This window comes from Rosa chinensis, chromosome 7 (genome assembly GCF_002994745.2).
Source record: "Rosa chinensis cultivar Old Blush chromosome 7, RchiOBHm-V2, whole genome shotgun sequence".
Lineage (NCBI taxonomy): Eukaryota > Viridiplantae > Streptophyta > Magnoliopsida > Rosales > Rosaceae > Rosa > Rosa chinensis.
Window position 1 is genome coordinate 18039425 of NC_037094.1, and position 12890 is coordinate 18052314.

The following is a 12890-nucleotide window of genomic DNA, read 5'->3' on the forward strand; positions in this document are numbered from 1 at the left end:
AAGACTTTCATGGACTGTTAAAAGTCTATATTGAATACACCCAGACTTTTAAATTCCATAGATTTCTTTAAAACTTCCACTAATTCCATATACAATACACCCCCTTAAAATTGTCCAAGTCTGTCATTTTTATTTATTACATTTTTTATGGAACTGTTGCCGCCGAACGTTTGTGGTCTCCTACTCTCCTTTTACTATATTTTTGGAAGACACTTAAACGAGACACTTGAAAGTGTGTCATTTATTCTTATTTTGATAGGGAACTGTTGGCGACGGATTTCCGATGAATGTTTTATGTAAAATCTTACCGACGAGTTCTTGTCGGTAAGATTGTGCCCTTTTTATTTTTATTTTTATTTTTAGCTGCTAGCCTGCTATATGAAGCAAATTGAGAGAAGCTTCTCTACAGGGCTACAGTTGAGGGGATTGGCGGCCAAAGCTTACATCTTTAACCATTAGAGTTGTCAGTGGAGTGATGGGTAACGCCTAAAGTTCTTTCTCTTTACTTTATTTTTCGATATTTTCAGTCTGATAATTCCCTTTTACTCTCCTTGAAAGGCAGTTGAAACTGTAGGAAAGTTATTTTCTTTCTCTTGTTTCCAATTTTTCTGTTGTGGGTCTCATAGTATGCAGAATTCATCTGACTGTAGCTGTATTGTTGTCTTGAATTTAGTTTGTCTTTGTCATTTGAAACGTTTTCAGTTTGACTGTGAACTTACGAAAAAGACCAAGTATGAAATTTTGTATCTTTTTCAGATTACAATGACATTGAAACTGGATGTGAGATATGGTGAAATTTCATAATTTCATAGTCACAATGGCTAAATGGAGACATTATTGATTTAAAGGGCTTCAAAGTTTTGAAAAATATAATCCGAGCAGTACTTATTTTGAGCTTGAATTCTCTGCAAGCTTTCGATTACTTGTTTGAATATAATTTGGATAGATTCAATCAATGTGCTTCACCACTATGGGGCTAGTAACAGAATGCTTATCAGAAACCCATCTCAGATATCCCTGATGGAATGGTCCATCCTTCCCCATACCATTTTGTGGGACAAACTTGACATGGTATGTGATAGTCTGGCTGACCTCTGTGAATGTGAGCACTGAAGGACTCACAGTCATGCCTATTGTTTTCGGTACCAAAAGATCCAACTTGTAAGTGGAATTAGCTGGACCAACATTCGTCACCGTCCTTGTGTAATCTTGAGACTGAGTTGGGTCGAGTATTATTATTATAGTAAATGAAGGGTAGTTTAGCTGTGTTGCTGGTATGGCTACAACTTGAGAGCATTTCACTGTTTCTTGGGTAACATCAGTATCTGGTCATCTGTATAATTCAAACCGCACAAGTAGGGGATGTAATCTTCAGGGTTAGGTCGTAGATGAGCCCAGGGTCATTTGCTTTTGAAGGTTTGACATGGCCTGCACCAGTGGCAAAGATGTCTGCTGGAGCATGTCTTTCATCAACAATGGGCTTGCCTCCGAGGTTTAGTACATCGGCGGTTGTCTTGATTGCAGACTTAATGGCAGCTGGCGACCAGTTAGGGTGTGAGCTGTTGAGCCAGTGCTAGTGATAAAACAAAAGATGGAACTCAAGCCGTTGTAGCACTCCCATGCCTTCATCAGTAACTGCTAGTGATAAAACAAAAGATAAATATCAAGCTAACAAGTTATATAATCTGCAGGGCTACAAACCTTTGGTTATCCATCTTCTGATGATTAAGAACTTCAAAAGTGAAAGTTGTTTGTGTTAGTCTACCATTTGAGTACTTCATAATGGATTGCAGATTTGCAGTAGATGGAGTTGGAACTAATGTGGGGTTTGAAGCAACAATATTAATGGCCAGAATTTCTTGCATTGCTGTTGATGATGCAAGGTTACCAGGGTTGGCTTGTTGTCACTTGGATGACAAGGTTTCCAAATAGTGGCTGGCATTAGAGTTGAAAATTAGTGCAGGAGATTTGGAATTAGCATACATGATTTGGTAATGCTGGCTAATTCTTACAGTTATATTAAAAGATGCAATTCACTTTCTGTCAAACTGCTACATTAATTTGCCTAGATTTTCTTGGCTTTCTTGTTATATATACATCGTCTCAAAAGGTTTATTTTATTCTTGACTTCAGCTTTTATTTGGTGCTGTGTATACAGCTGGTATATATTGATAATGTCAAAATGAATCCAAAATTATGTCATCTTATTATTTTTCTATTTTCCAGTTTTAACTTTTTATCATTTCCTTGGATTTGTTGTTCAGAAAATGGAGATTTGTTTATTTCTCTCTCTTTGAATTATATTGCTTTGGGGTTTTTACTAATTTGAATTTCACATGTTTGGGTGTGAATTTTGCAAAACGTAAATTCGTTGATTTCATCACTTCAACCTTATTTTCAGCAATAGAAGAGAAAGAACCCTTTCTATGATTTCAATAACAATGTCTAAGATATTTAGTTTATATTTAATTCTTTTGTTGATTTCAAGTACGGTTCAAACAGTAAGTTAGAGATAGAGCTGATGATTGTTCCTGTTCAATTTCATTCTGAACAAAAACTAGCTACATTAATCTGTTGCTATAATTTGGCTGCTGCTCATATCCTTGACTCAAGCTGTTATCTCTATATCTACTTGCTGGTACAAACTGTTAATGCCAAAATGAGCATCCAACAATCTGGACTTGTGGTTGGCTAAATGGCTAGAGTTACGAGTTTTATTTTGGTCCCTTTTTTGCTCCTTTGAATTAAATTGATTAATCTCCATAGAAATGACCCAAATGCAAAAGAAATTGTTTGGCTAAAGTCAAGCATGTTCAGTTTCAGCTTTAGTATATTGGCCTGTAAAACTCATCTAAACCTGCCACAAAAGATGAATATAAGTTTTATACTTGATAACAAACAAAAGCAAAATCCAAAACGAGAAACAAACTTTTGGCTGAGATAGAAAAAACATGTATTTAGTAGTCAGCATTCAATTGGTAGAATACTGAGGACATGGAAATATCAACAGGTATTGATATTTGTAGAAATAATAGATTAATAGAGAAGTCATATGCAATGAATTATCTTCTTTGAGGTTAAATCTATGTTGCTGATAGATATGTCTTTGAAGGAGTTCTTTTGTATTGAAGAAAAGCTATTGGATATACTTCTAATCTTTCTTCATACTAATTTATTATAAATGTTTTGAGCTTCTTAGATTTAGAGGTTTAACTAAACTTTTAATAGAGAACCAGTACTGGTCCCTTCACCTTGAACATTGCCTTTTGCTTCTGTCTTTGCAGGTAGTAGCGAACAGTATCAGTAATTATTTGAAGATTATTCTCGTGAGACTCTGTCCACATGTTACATATCCATGTCCACCGGTTCTCATTCTGTTGTGATCTTAACAAAGAAAGTCATATGCTGAGGCTTTAACTTAATGCTGCACTCACAAGCTACACACAAGACACAGTCGATAAGTTGCCTGGTTTGCTCTTTTCCTACCTATTCTCATGTTCTTGGAAACACTGCCTTCTTTCTTTTGCTGTACTTAGTGAACTTTTCTTGTTGTAGTTTTTGAAAACCAGTAAAGAACTGAAGATAAAACATCATTACCTTTTATTGCATTGAACTCCATATTGAAAACAATTATTCTGATTCAGTTACTTCAAAGAGAATAAAAAACAGATCTTAGCTTTTGGGCGAGCCGCATCACCTTCGTGCTCCTGATGCATCACAACCTCAGCAATATCCAAGTTGTCGTTTGATTAAGTGTCAAAGATCACAGATATTTGGCTTCTAACAGAATGCTGGTGAGAGACCCAGCTCAGATATCCCTGAGAAAATTTTATACCATTCTTCGCAGCACCTTTTTGTGCGGTAAACACCACATGATACGTCATTGTCTGGTTAACCTCTGTGAATGTGAGCTCCTCAGGTTGCACACTGATGTCTATGTTATGTGGACTTACAACGGCTAATTCATAAGTTGATTTAGCGGGGCCAACATTCTTCACTGTTCTTGTGTAATGCTGAGGCTTCCCTGCAGGATCTATAAAGAGAGAAAATGTGGGATAATTTAGCTGTGCTTCGGGTATGGCTCCTACTTCAGAGCATTTCACTAATTTCCGGGTGACTATTGCTATCTGTTGGTCTGTGTAGTTCAAACCACACATGTAAGGAATGTAGTCATCTGGTTGCGTGTCGTAGATGAGCCCAGGGTCATTTGCTTTTGAAGGGTTAACATGACCTGCACCAATGGCAAAGAGGTCTGCTGCAAATAGTGTTTCATCCATTATGGCGGAGCCTGCGAGGTTGTTTACTTCAGCAGTTGTCATGATGGCAGACTTAATGGCAGCTGGTGACCAGTCAGGGTGTGAGCTCTTGAGTAAGGCTACAATGCCACTCAGGTGAGGGCATGACATTGAAGTACCGGAAATAATGTTAAATGTGGCTTTAGATTCTGTGGCATTGTCCACCGAAAAAGGCCATGCAGCTAGGATGCTCACACCGGGACCAATTATGTCAGGTTTCAAAATGCCAGGACTTGCGAGGCTTGGTCCTCTTGATGAAAAGAAAGAGACCTTCGGAGCAAGCTGATCACCAATGACAGTGCCTTTGAACAAGATTGTTGCTGTAGGAGTTGAGGTTGAGTTTATATAGGTTTTGATACTCACCCCCGCAGAGTAACTTACATGTGTTGCCGGAAGCACGTGAACGTCTGCTATGGTGGTATAGCCAGCAAAGTCTGGGTTGACAAGAATCATGGCAACACCACCAGCTCTTTTCACTTCTACCCCTTTTGCAATTCTTCCAATTCCGCCACCTAGCTCACACACCACTACTTTCCCTTCAACATTTGTAAGGGACCCTACATCGCAAAGAGCTGATGAATCATGGCTATGGTCACCTGCATAAACAAGAGGTAACTGTTTTGAACTAAAATCTTTAGGCTGGAATACTGATTCCCCGTCATATTCTTGCCCATTTCCAAGCTGTGCTATTGCTCTTATGTTTCTGTCAATGGAGCTTGCTCCAACTGTCAAAATCCATGGGGCCTCATTTGATGTAGTAGAGTAGTCAGGCCCTGCATTTCCAGCCGAACAGCTGACAAAAATTCCCTTCTGAATTGCTGCAAATGCACCAATTGCAATAAAATCCCAATAAAAAGTAGCTGAGCCACCACCAAGTGAGATGGATAGCACATCCACGCCATCATCAATAGCAGTGTCAATAGCAGCTAGAATGTCACTTTCAGAACAACCCTGTTCAGAACAAACTTGGTACATTGCCAAGTGAGCATAAGGTGCCATGCCAGAGGCTGTTCCATTTGCCATTCCAAACACGTTGGCACCTTTCACAAAATTTCCACCAGCTGTGCTCGACGTGTGGGTTCCATGGCCTGCAATGTCAACTGGTGGAGCTCCGGTAGTGTTCCCACCCTGGAAACTTCTGGCACCAATAAGCTTGTTGTTGCAGAATGTGCCATTGAAATCACACTTGCCTTTCCATTTAGCCGGAGGAGGTGGCACTCCTTCGTCGCTGAATGAGGGATGACCTGGTGTTATTCCAGTATCCAAGACTCCAATAATGATTCCTGCACCATAATTAGACCCTTTCCAAAGTCCCAATCCTTGTTGCAGCCCCAAGAAGTTAGGACTATGAGTTGTGTGCAATTGCAGATTCCGTTCTGGATGAGCGTAGATAAACCCATCTTTCTTCTCCATTTCTTCAACTTCCTCCCCAGTCAGCTTTGCTGCAAATCCTGTGGCCACATTGTGGTATGCATAAACCATTCGTGGCTTCATGAGCTGGTTTGAGTTTGCAATAGTTTGGGGCAGAAATGACTGGTACCAACTCTCTAAATCTTCATGATCAGATTGTGCATTGAAATTGCTGGGTGGCCTTTCAACCAAAACTATATAAATTTGCATGCTATCTGTCTCACCTTGTGGTTCCAGTACTGCCACTTTTTCGACAGCAACTGCTAGTGACAAGTAAAACATGCAACTAAAGCCAAGAAGGTATATGATCTGCATCACTACACACTTTTTGTTCTCCATCTTTTGACTAAGAAGAAGTTGAAAGTGAACCTGGTTGGTGTTAGTTTACCATTCAAGCTCCTATATATAGATAGCAAGAGATTGTGGAGGACAGAATCTGAAAGCTCATTTACCGGCATTTCTTATGCAGCCAATGGTGATTCGAGGTCATGAAAGTCGGCTTTTGTTGCAACATGTTGAACAAGTTGCTAAATGGGAATCGGAATGGAAATGTGGGAGGTTTGGAAAGAAAGGCGTGCTCAGACAGTAAGAACAAAGTAGCGATGGATCCTATGCCAAACTATGTTACTTGAAAATTTGTTCTTGAATCTTGAGTGTCTCTTATCTGCTGCTGGGAATATTGATAATGTCAAAGTTGAATATTCATCAAGCTTCTTTGCCTTTAGCACTTACTGCACTTCTCTGCATGTTAAGTATCTATGTCATTTATTTGTTTTTAGACAACTGTTTTTGTTTCTTTTTTTGGACAATATTCTGTCTTCTTTTTTTTTTTGAATCTAATGGCTTTGGTAACTCCAATGCTACACAATTTCCAAGGTCCCAATCCTTGTTGCAAACCCCAGAAGTTTAGGACTGTTTTTTGTGTGCAAAGAAACAAAGAATTCCTTTTGGACACAAACCCATCTTTCTTCTCCATTTCTTTAACTTCCTCCAGTGTCAGTTTTGCTGCAAACGCACTAGCCACATGTTGGTGCGCATTAATCATTTGTGTTTTTCTCAGCTGGTCTAAGTGTGCAAGAGGTTTGGGAAAAACTCTCTACATCTTCAGATTTTGAAAATAATTTCGGTTCAGGCTGTTTTACCCAAATTCTATAGATTTGCATGCTGCTTGTTTCCTCTGCCAGCAGTTTAATGATACCAATTGACAATGCCAAAATGAATATCCAACAAGCTGGATTTGTAGTTTGGCAAATTGCTGGTTATGAACTTGATTCATGTTGAGCTTTTGGTTTCTCTTCTTTTTTTGGCTTTTCAACCTCAAGTTCCCTAAGAAATGAGCCAGCCCAAGCAAAGGATTCTGCTCAATATAAAAACTAGTTGAGCAGGAGCTTCAAGTTAAGCTGAAGCATATTGGCCTGTAAAGCTCATTTACACCAGCCATAAAGGATAAAATTAATTAACCTTCATCCTAGATAACAGACAGAAGCAAAAACCAGTAGGCAGTTCAATATATAGATTATAGAATATTAAGATATATATTGGTAAACATACTAGAAGTATTTTATATAATCGCTTATGTACGTTTGCGGTTAAAGGCACTTTTAATGTTTTTTTATATTTATAATAATTTATTATGAATGTTTATGCTTATTCTTAGATGGTGAATTACATGAGTACCTTGACTACGTAGAGTTATTAGGAGTTTAGGACTAGGAGTTCAAAATTTTCCCTGAACTTTTAATAGAGAACTAGTTCTGGTCCATTCCCCTCAATCATACTTTGAGAAATAATTATCAGATGATAATCCCATAATAGTTTTGAATTTGATTGGTTACATTCTGACTTGATTCATGTTCAGCTTCCTTACCACCCCCCCCCCCCCCCCCCCCCCCCCCTCACTTTTCAAAATCAAGTGTTTTTGATACCTAGTATCAATACAATTTGGGCTAAATACTGATAGTATCCTGTGGTTTAGGTCCAAAATCAATTCAGTCCCTAAACTTCTAATTTCATCAAAAACACTCATGCACTTTCAATTTTGATCTAATAGGTCCAATTCGTTAATATTCTGTTATGGATTCAAGTTATAGTTGGATTATTTGTTGAAAAACTATTTATTTTTAATAGTAGGACTCACTCCTAAATTGATTATGCAGACCACCTCGATACGACATCATAAAACATAAGCTATATATGAGTCACGTTAACAAGTTAAATAACTCAATTGTCGGAAAACTAACAAATTGGACCTATTATATCAAAATTGAAAGTGCAATGGTGTTTTTGATGAAATTAGAAGTTCATGGACTAAATTGATTTTGGACCTAAACCACATGGTACTAACAGTATTTAGCCCATACAATTTTTATTTCTAGGCTAAATGCCTAGAAAATGTTCTGTAAGAAATGAGCCAACCCAAGCAAAGGATTAGGCTCAATATAAAAACTAGTTGAACAGGATCTTTAAGTTAAGCTTAAGCATATTGGCCTGTGAAACTCATCTACAGCAGCCAGAAAGGATAAAAAAAGGATAAAACTAACCTTCATCCAGGATAACAGAGAGAAGCAAAAACCAGCAGGCAGTTCAATAGATGGAATATCAAGATATTGGTAAAAAAACCTAAACAAACTAGAAGTATTTTATATAATCAATTATGTACTTTTGTGGTTAAAGGCATGTTGTTAATGATGTTGTGTGTTTATTTTGTAATGTTGAATGAAATTCGGTTAAATATACTTTTAAAGCTTTTCAATAATAATCTATTCTTAGGTGGTGAATTACATGAGTAACTTGACTATTTAGAGTTATTAGGACTAGGAGATCAAATTTTCACTGAACTTTTAATAGAGAACTAGTTCTGGTCCATTCCCCTTCTATAATATTGTGAGAAATAATTATCAGATGATAATCTCCATAATAGTTTTGAATTTGATTAGTTACATTCTAGTTTTATGTATTGTGAAATTTTTGCTATTTGCTTTTTCCTGCTGCTATCTACAGAGTGGGTAGTTATATGAAGATTTTCTTTTGAGATTGTGTCCACAGGATTAAGTACTTTTCATCACACTTGAGAAATAAAGTTCACTTATGTATGATGCAATTCAATCATTCATGTAAGTTGTCCACATGATTCTCTTTTATGTTGTGATCTCATTCAAGAAAAATCATATGCTGAGTTTTTGATTTCATGGATGCACTAAAAAATGCAATGCACAATCGAATAGTTGCCTGGTTTTTTTTCCCACCTATGCCTTCCTTCTTTTTCTATAGTTGGTGAATTTGTCTTGTTTGTCTTAAATTGCACTTTAATAGTTGGTAAGGGCCGTAAGGCAACGATGGTGAATTTGTCTTGTTTTAGTTGGTAAATACGTTGGTGAATTTGTCTTGTTTTTGTCTTAAATTGCACTTTAACAAGTAAAGATACAGATTTGCTCACCTAAGGGATAGTTTTAAGAGACTGTGAGGAACAAGTGAATCTTAACCACATGTATTAAATATAAACGCAGAAATTATAACAACTTAAAACTGTGCATTTATTTTCAACCGTCAGATTCACTTGTCCCTCACAGTCTCTTAAAAACTGTCCCTTAAGTGAGCAGACCTTAGTAAAGATAATACTAATACCTTTTATTGTATTTTATTCCAAATTAAAACCAATTGTGGTGATTCAGTTGCTTGACATGGAATAAAATGCAATGTTAGCTTTTCAGCTGAGCCGCTTCACCTTTGTGCTTCAAAAGCCAAACAATGTCGAAGTTTTACTCAAAGTCAAAGACCACAGATATTTGGCTGGTGACAGAATGCTGATGAGACACCCAACTTAAATACCCCTGAGAAAATGGTATACCATCTTTCCCAGCTCCGTCTTGTGAGGCAAACACCACACGGTATGCCAATTTCTAGTTGATCTCTGTAAATGTAAGCTCCTCAGGTAGCACAGTGATGTCCATTTTATGTAGTCTCAGGGGAGCCAATTTGTAAGTTGAATTAGCTGGGCCAACATTGGTCAAGGTTCTTGTGTAATTCTGAGGCTTACCACCAGACTCTATATAGATACAAAATGTGGGATGGTTTAGCTGTGCTTCATTCTTCCAATGCGCCTACTGCAATTCCATCAGCAATTCTTCTAAGCAACCATCGGAGCAAGGTGCATCTCCTATTTTAGTGCGTGGGGAATAGACTTTGGCTATAGGTGTTGTTGTTGAGTTAATATAGGTTTTGATACTCAAACCTGCTTGAAAACCAACATTTGTTGCTGGAAGTACATGAGCATCAGCTAAGGTGCTATAGTCATCCGTGATTTGGTTCACTAGAATCATGGCAACACCTCCTGCTCTCTTCACTTCTTCTCCTTCGGCAATTCTTCCCACTCCTCCACCTCTCTCACACACCACTACTTACCCTTCAACATTTACAAGAGATCCCGAGGGACAGAACTCAGTTTGGTTATTGGGATTTGCACCTGGATAAACAAGAGGTAGCAATGGTGAAGTGCTAAAAATTTTAGGATCGAGCATAGCCAGCCCAGGAATTTTTCTGTCACCTGGACCGAGCATAGCAAGCTGTGCTGATGAGCTTATTTTTCTATCAATGGTGCTTGCTCTAACGGTGAGAATCCAAGGGGCCTCATTCGACATGGACTTAAAGAAAGGGCCAGAGTTTCCAGCTGAACAGCTGACAAAAATTCCCTTTTGAATTGCTCCAAACGCGCCGATAGCAATCCCATCTTGATGGAAAGGAATTGAGGAATCACTAATGGACAGTGAGAGCACATCCACGCCGTCCTCAACAGCAGTGTCAAGAGCTGCTAGCATGTCACTTTCGGCACAAACTGCCTCGATGCAGACCTTGTACATGGCTAAGTAAGCATAAGGTGCAATGCCAGAGGCTGTGCCATTTGCCATTCCAAACACGCTAGCACCTTTCACAAAGTTTCTGGCAGCTGTGCTGGAGGTGTGAGTGCCATGGCCTTCTTCATCAAATGGAGAGACTCCTTTTGTTTCTTTCCCACCTTGGAAATTTCTTGCACCAATAAGCTTGTTGTTACACACTGTCCCATTGAACTTGCACTTGCCTTTCCATTTCGCCGGGGGAGCTAGGTGGCACTCCATCATCACTAAATGAGGGATGATCTGGAGATATTCCAGTATCCAAAACTCCAATGATCACACCTTCCCTGCAATTAGTCCCTTTTCAAAGTCCGAACCCTTGTTGCAGCCCAAGAAGTTGGGACTATGAGTAGTTTGCAAAGGCAGAAGCCTCTCTGGATGAGCATGCACGAACCCATCTTTCTTTTCCATTGCTTTCACTTCCTCGGGTGTCAGTTTCGCTGCAAAGCCAGTTGCCACATTGCGGTATGAGTGAACCATTAGCCGATAGCTGGGCTTGTTTGAGCTTGCAATAGTACTTTCCGGCAGAAATGTCTGATACCAACTCTCCAAATCTTGAGAAGGTAGTGCAGAAAATTCGTCTGCGGGCTTTCGTACCCAAACGATATAAGTTAGCATGCTACTTCCTCCCTCTGGTACAGTCTCATTATCATCCGTAAGTACTGCTAGTGAGTAGTGATAACTAAAACATGAAAATGAGGCCAAGAAGATAAGTAAACCGAATTGCTACACTCCTTTTGTTCTCCATCTTTAGTTTCGAGTAAGAGAAGAACTTGAAGTGAGGTCGATTTGTGTTGGTCTACCATTTCAAGTACTTACATATATAGCAATCTCAGTGCAGAAGATCAAGGTTTATGAATTATTAAAGATTTGCTTGTTGTGACTTGGTTAACGGTTTGCCAAATGACTGAATGAGAATAAGATGAATGAGATTTGACATTAACATACAGGACTTTAAACAATGCGGGCAGGCCTGCGGCGAAAGACCTTATGTATTATGATAATGACATACAATATCAACTTGTTAGAATTTTGGAGCTAAATCTGGTGCCCAGTGCCAAGAAACTTGTAGCGGTTTATCATTACTTTAATGATTATTGATTTATTCTATGTATTAAACTATTAATGAAACAAACAAAAGTAATATAGGTAGGATATGTAAGACTACATCTGTAGACTTTTATAGTTTGGATTTGATCTGGTAATCTGGTCGTGATTCCAATCTTTTTTTGACCAGGAAGTTAGGTTAGTAACTCACATACCCATGTGTTAGGGGCCGCACTTGTAATGCCGCAAGCAACCTTGTCCAGGGTCATTAGTTAAGCCTTTGGTTGGTTTGCTTGCGTGCTAAGGTTGTTTTGGTAATTTACAAATTATGTAATTTATTTTATTTAGCAATTAGTCTCCTCGGCCTTTTTCATGTTTCCTCCTGCCAAGTTCGTGTAAGGCCGATATGCTCTATAGGGAGGGGTTCCTAGTCGGCATAGTTTGGACTACGGAACTAGTATAGGTAAGCACATGTACTTTTGCCTCCCTTACCGTCTTACCATCAATAAAAGAGGAATTATTCAATCATCTGTGCCCCGTGAGATTGCTCTTTGATCTTTCCTTTCGATTATTCATTGTTCTTCGTGGTTGCCCCAACATTCATATAATTGTGTTCTTGCTTGTCACTAGCACTATTTTAATATCGTGTGGCTTTCATTGTTCCTTGCAAGGTACTCACTTGGCTGACTTGCTTGCTAGCAAGTGCCGCACGGTCCGCTTTGCGCATTGCAAAGTTCGGCCCGTGACAGTTGGTATCAGAGCCAACTCGGCTCAAGAAGCTCACTACGATGACGGGGAAGATGACAAACCAACAAAGATTCGATTGGTATGACCAACAACTCGGAGAACTTGCGGGAGTGCCGGATAGGTTGATTGATATCACTAATGTGTTGGACCGCGTCGACCTAGATGAGTTGGCGGCGCGGATGATAGAGGTGGAGAACCTGAAGGACCGAGTTGTGGCCCTTGAAAATTGGAAAGCTCGAGGTAGCGGAAGGGAGAGAAATGAGGAAGAAGCTCCTGTTCCGAACGAGCAAATGGGGGCGATGAGTGATGCCCTTGACACACTCCAGGTGGCCGTGGACAATATGGCAGAAGATGTCCGAGTCACCATTGATGCTTTTAGAAACGAGCTGGTGGAGATGAATACCAAGCTCAACCTAACCATCCGTGCGATGGGAAACCAACCTGTGACGGACTACAGGAAGGTAAAGATACCAGAACCTCAAGCTTTTGGAGGGGCGCGAGA

The 12890-nt window shown here is 39.1% G+C and overlaps 1 protein-coding gene and 1 pseudogene across 1 annotated transcript; both read right to left on the bottom strand.

The window, feature by feature from the left end:
• Positions 1–3532: 3532 nt before the first annotated feature.
• On the bottom strand, positions 3533–6168 carry LOC112175947 (subtilisin-like protease). The gene has a single exon (XM_024313683.2). The coding sequence runs from the start codon at positions 6042–6044 to the stop codon at positions 3750–3752; it is 2295 nt and encodes a 764-aa protein (XP_024169451.1). The 5' UTR covers positions 6045–6168; the 3' UTR covers positions 3533–3749.
• Positions 6169–9782: 3614 nt separating this feature from the next.
• Positions 9783–11248, bottom strand: LOC112177521 (annotated as a pseudogene).
• Positions 11249–12890: the final 1642 nt, after the last annotated feature.

Coding starts and splice junctions, on each gene's coding strand:
- LOC112175947 (XM_024313683.2), bottom strand. CDS start 6,044: ATGGAGAACAAAAAGTGTGTAGTGATGCAGATCATATACCTTCTTGGC.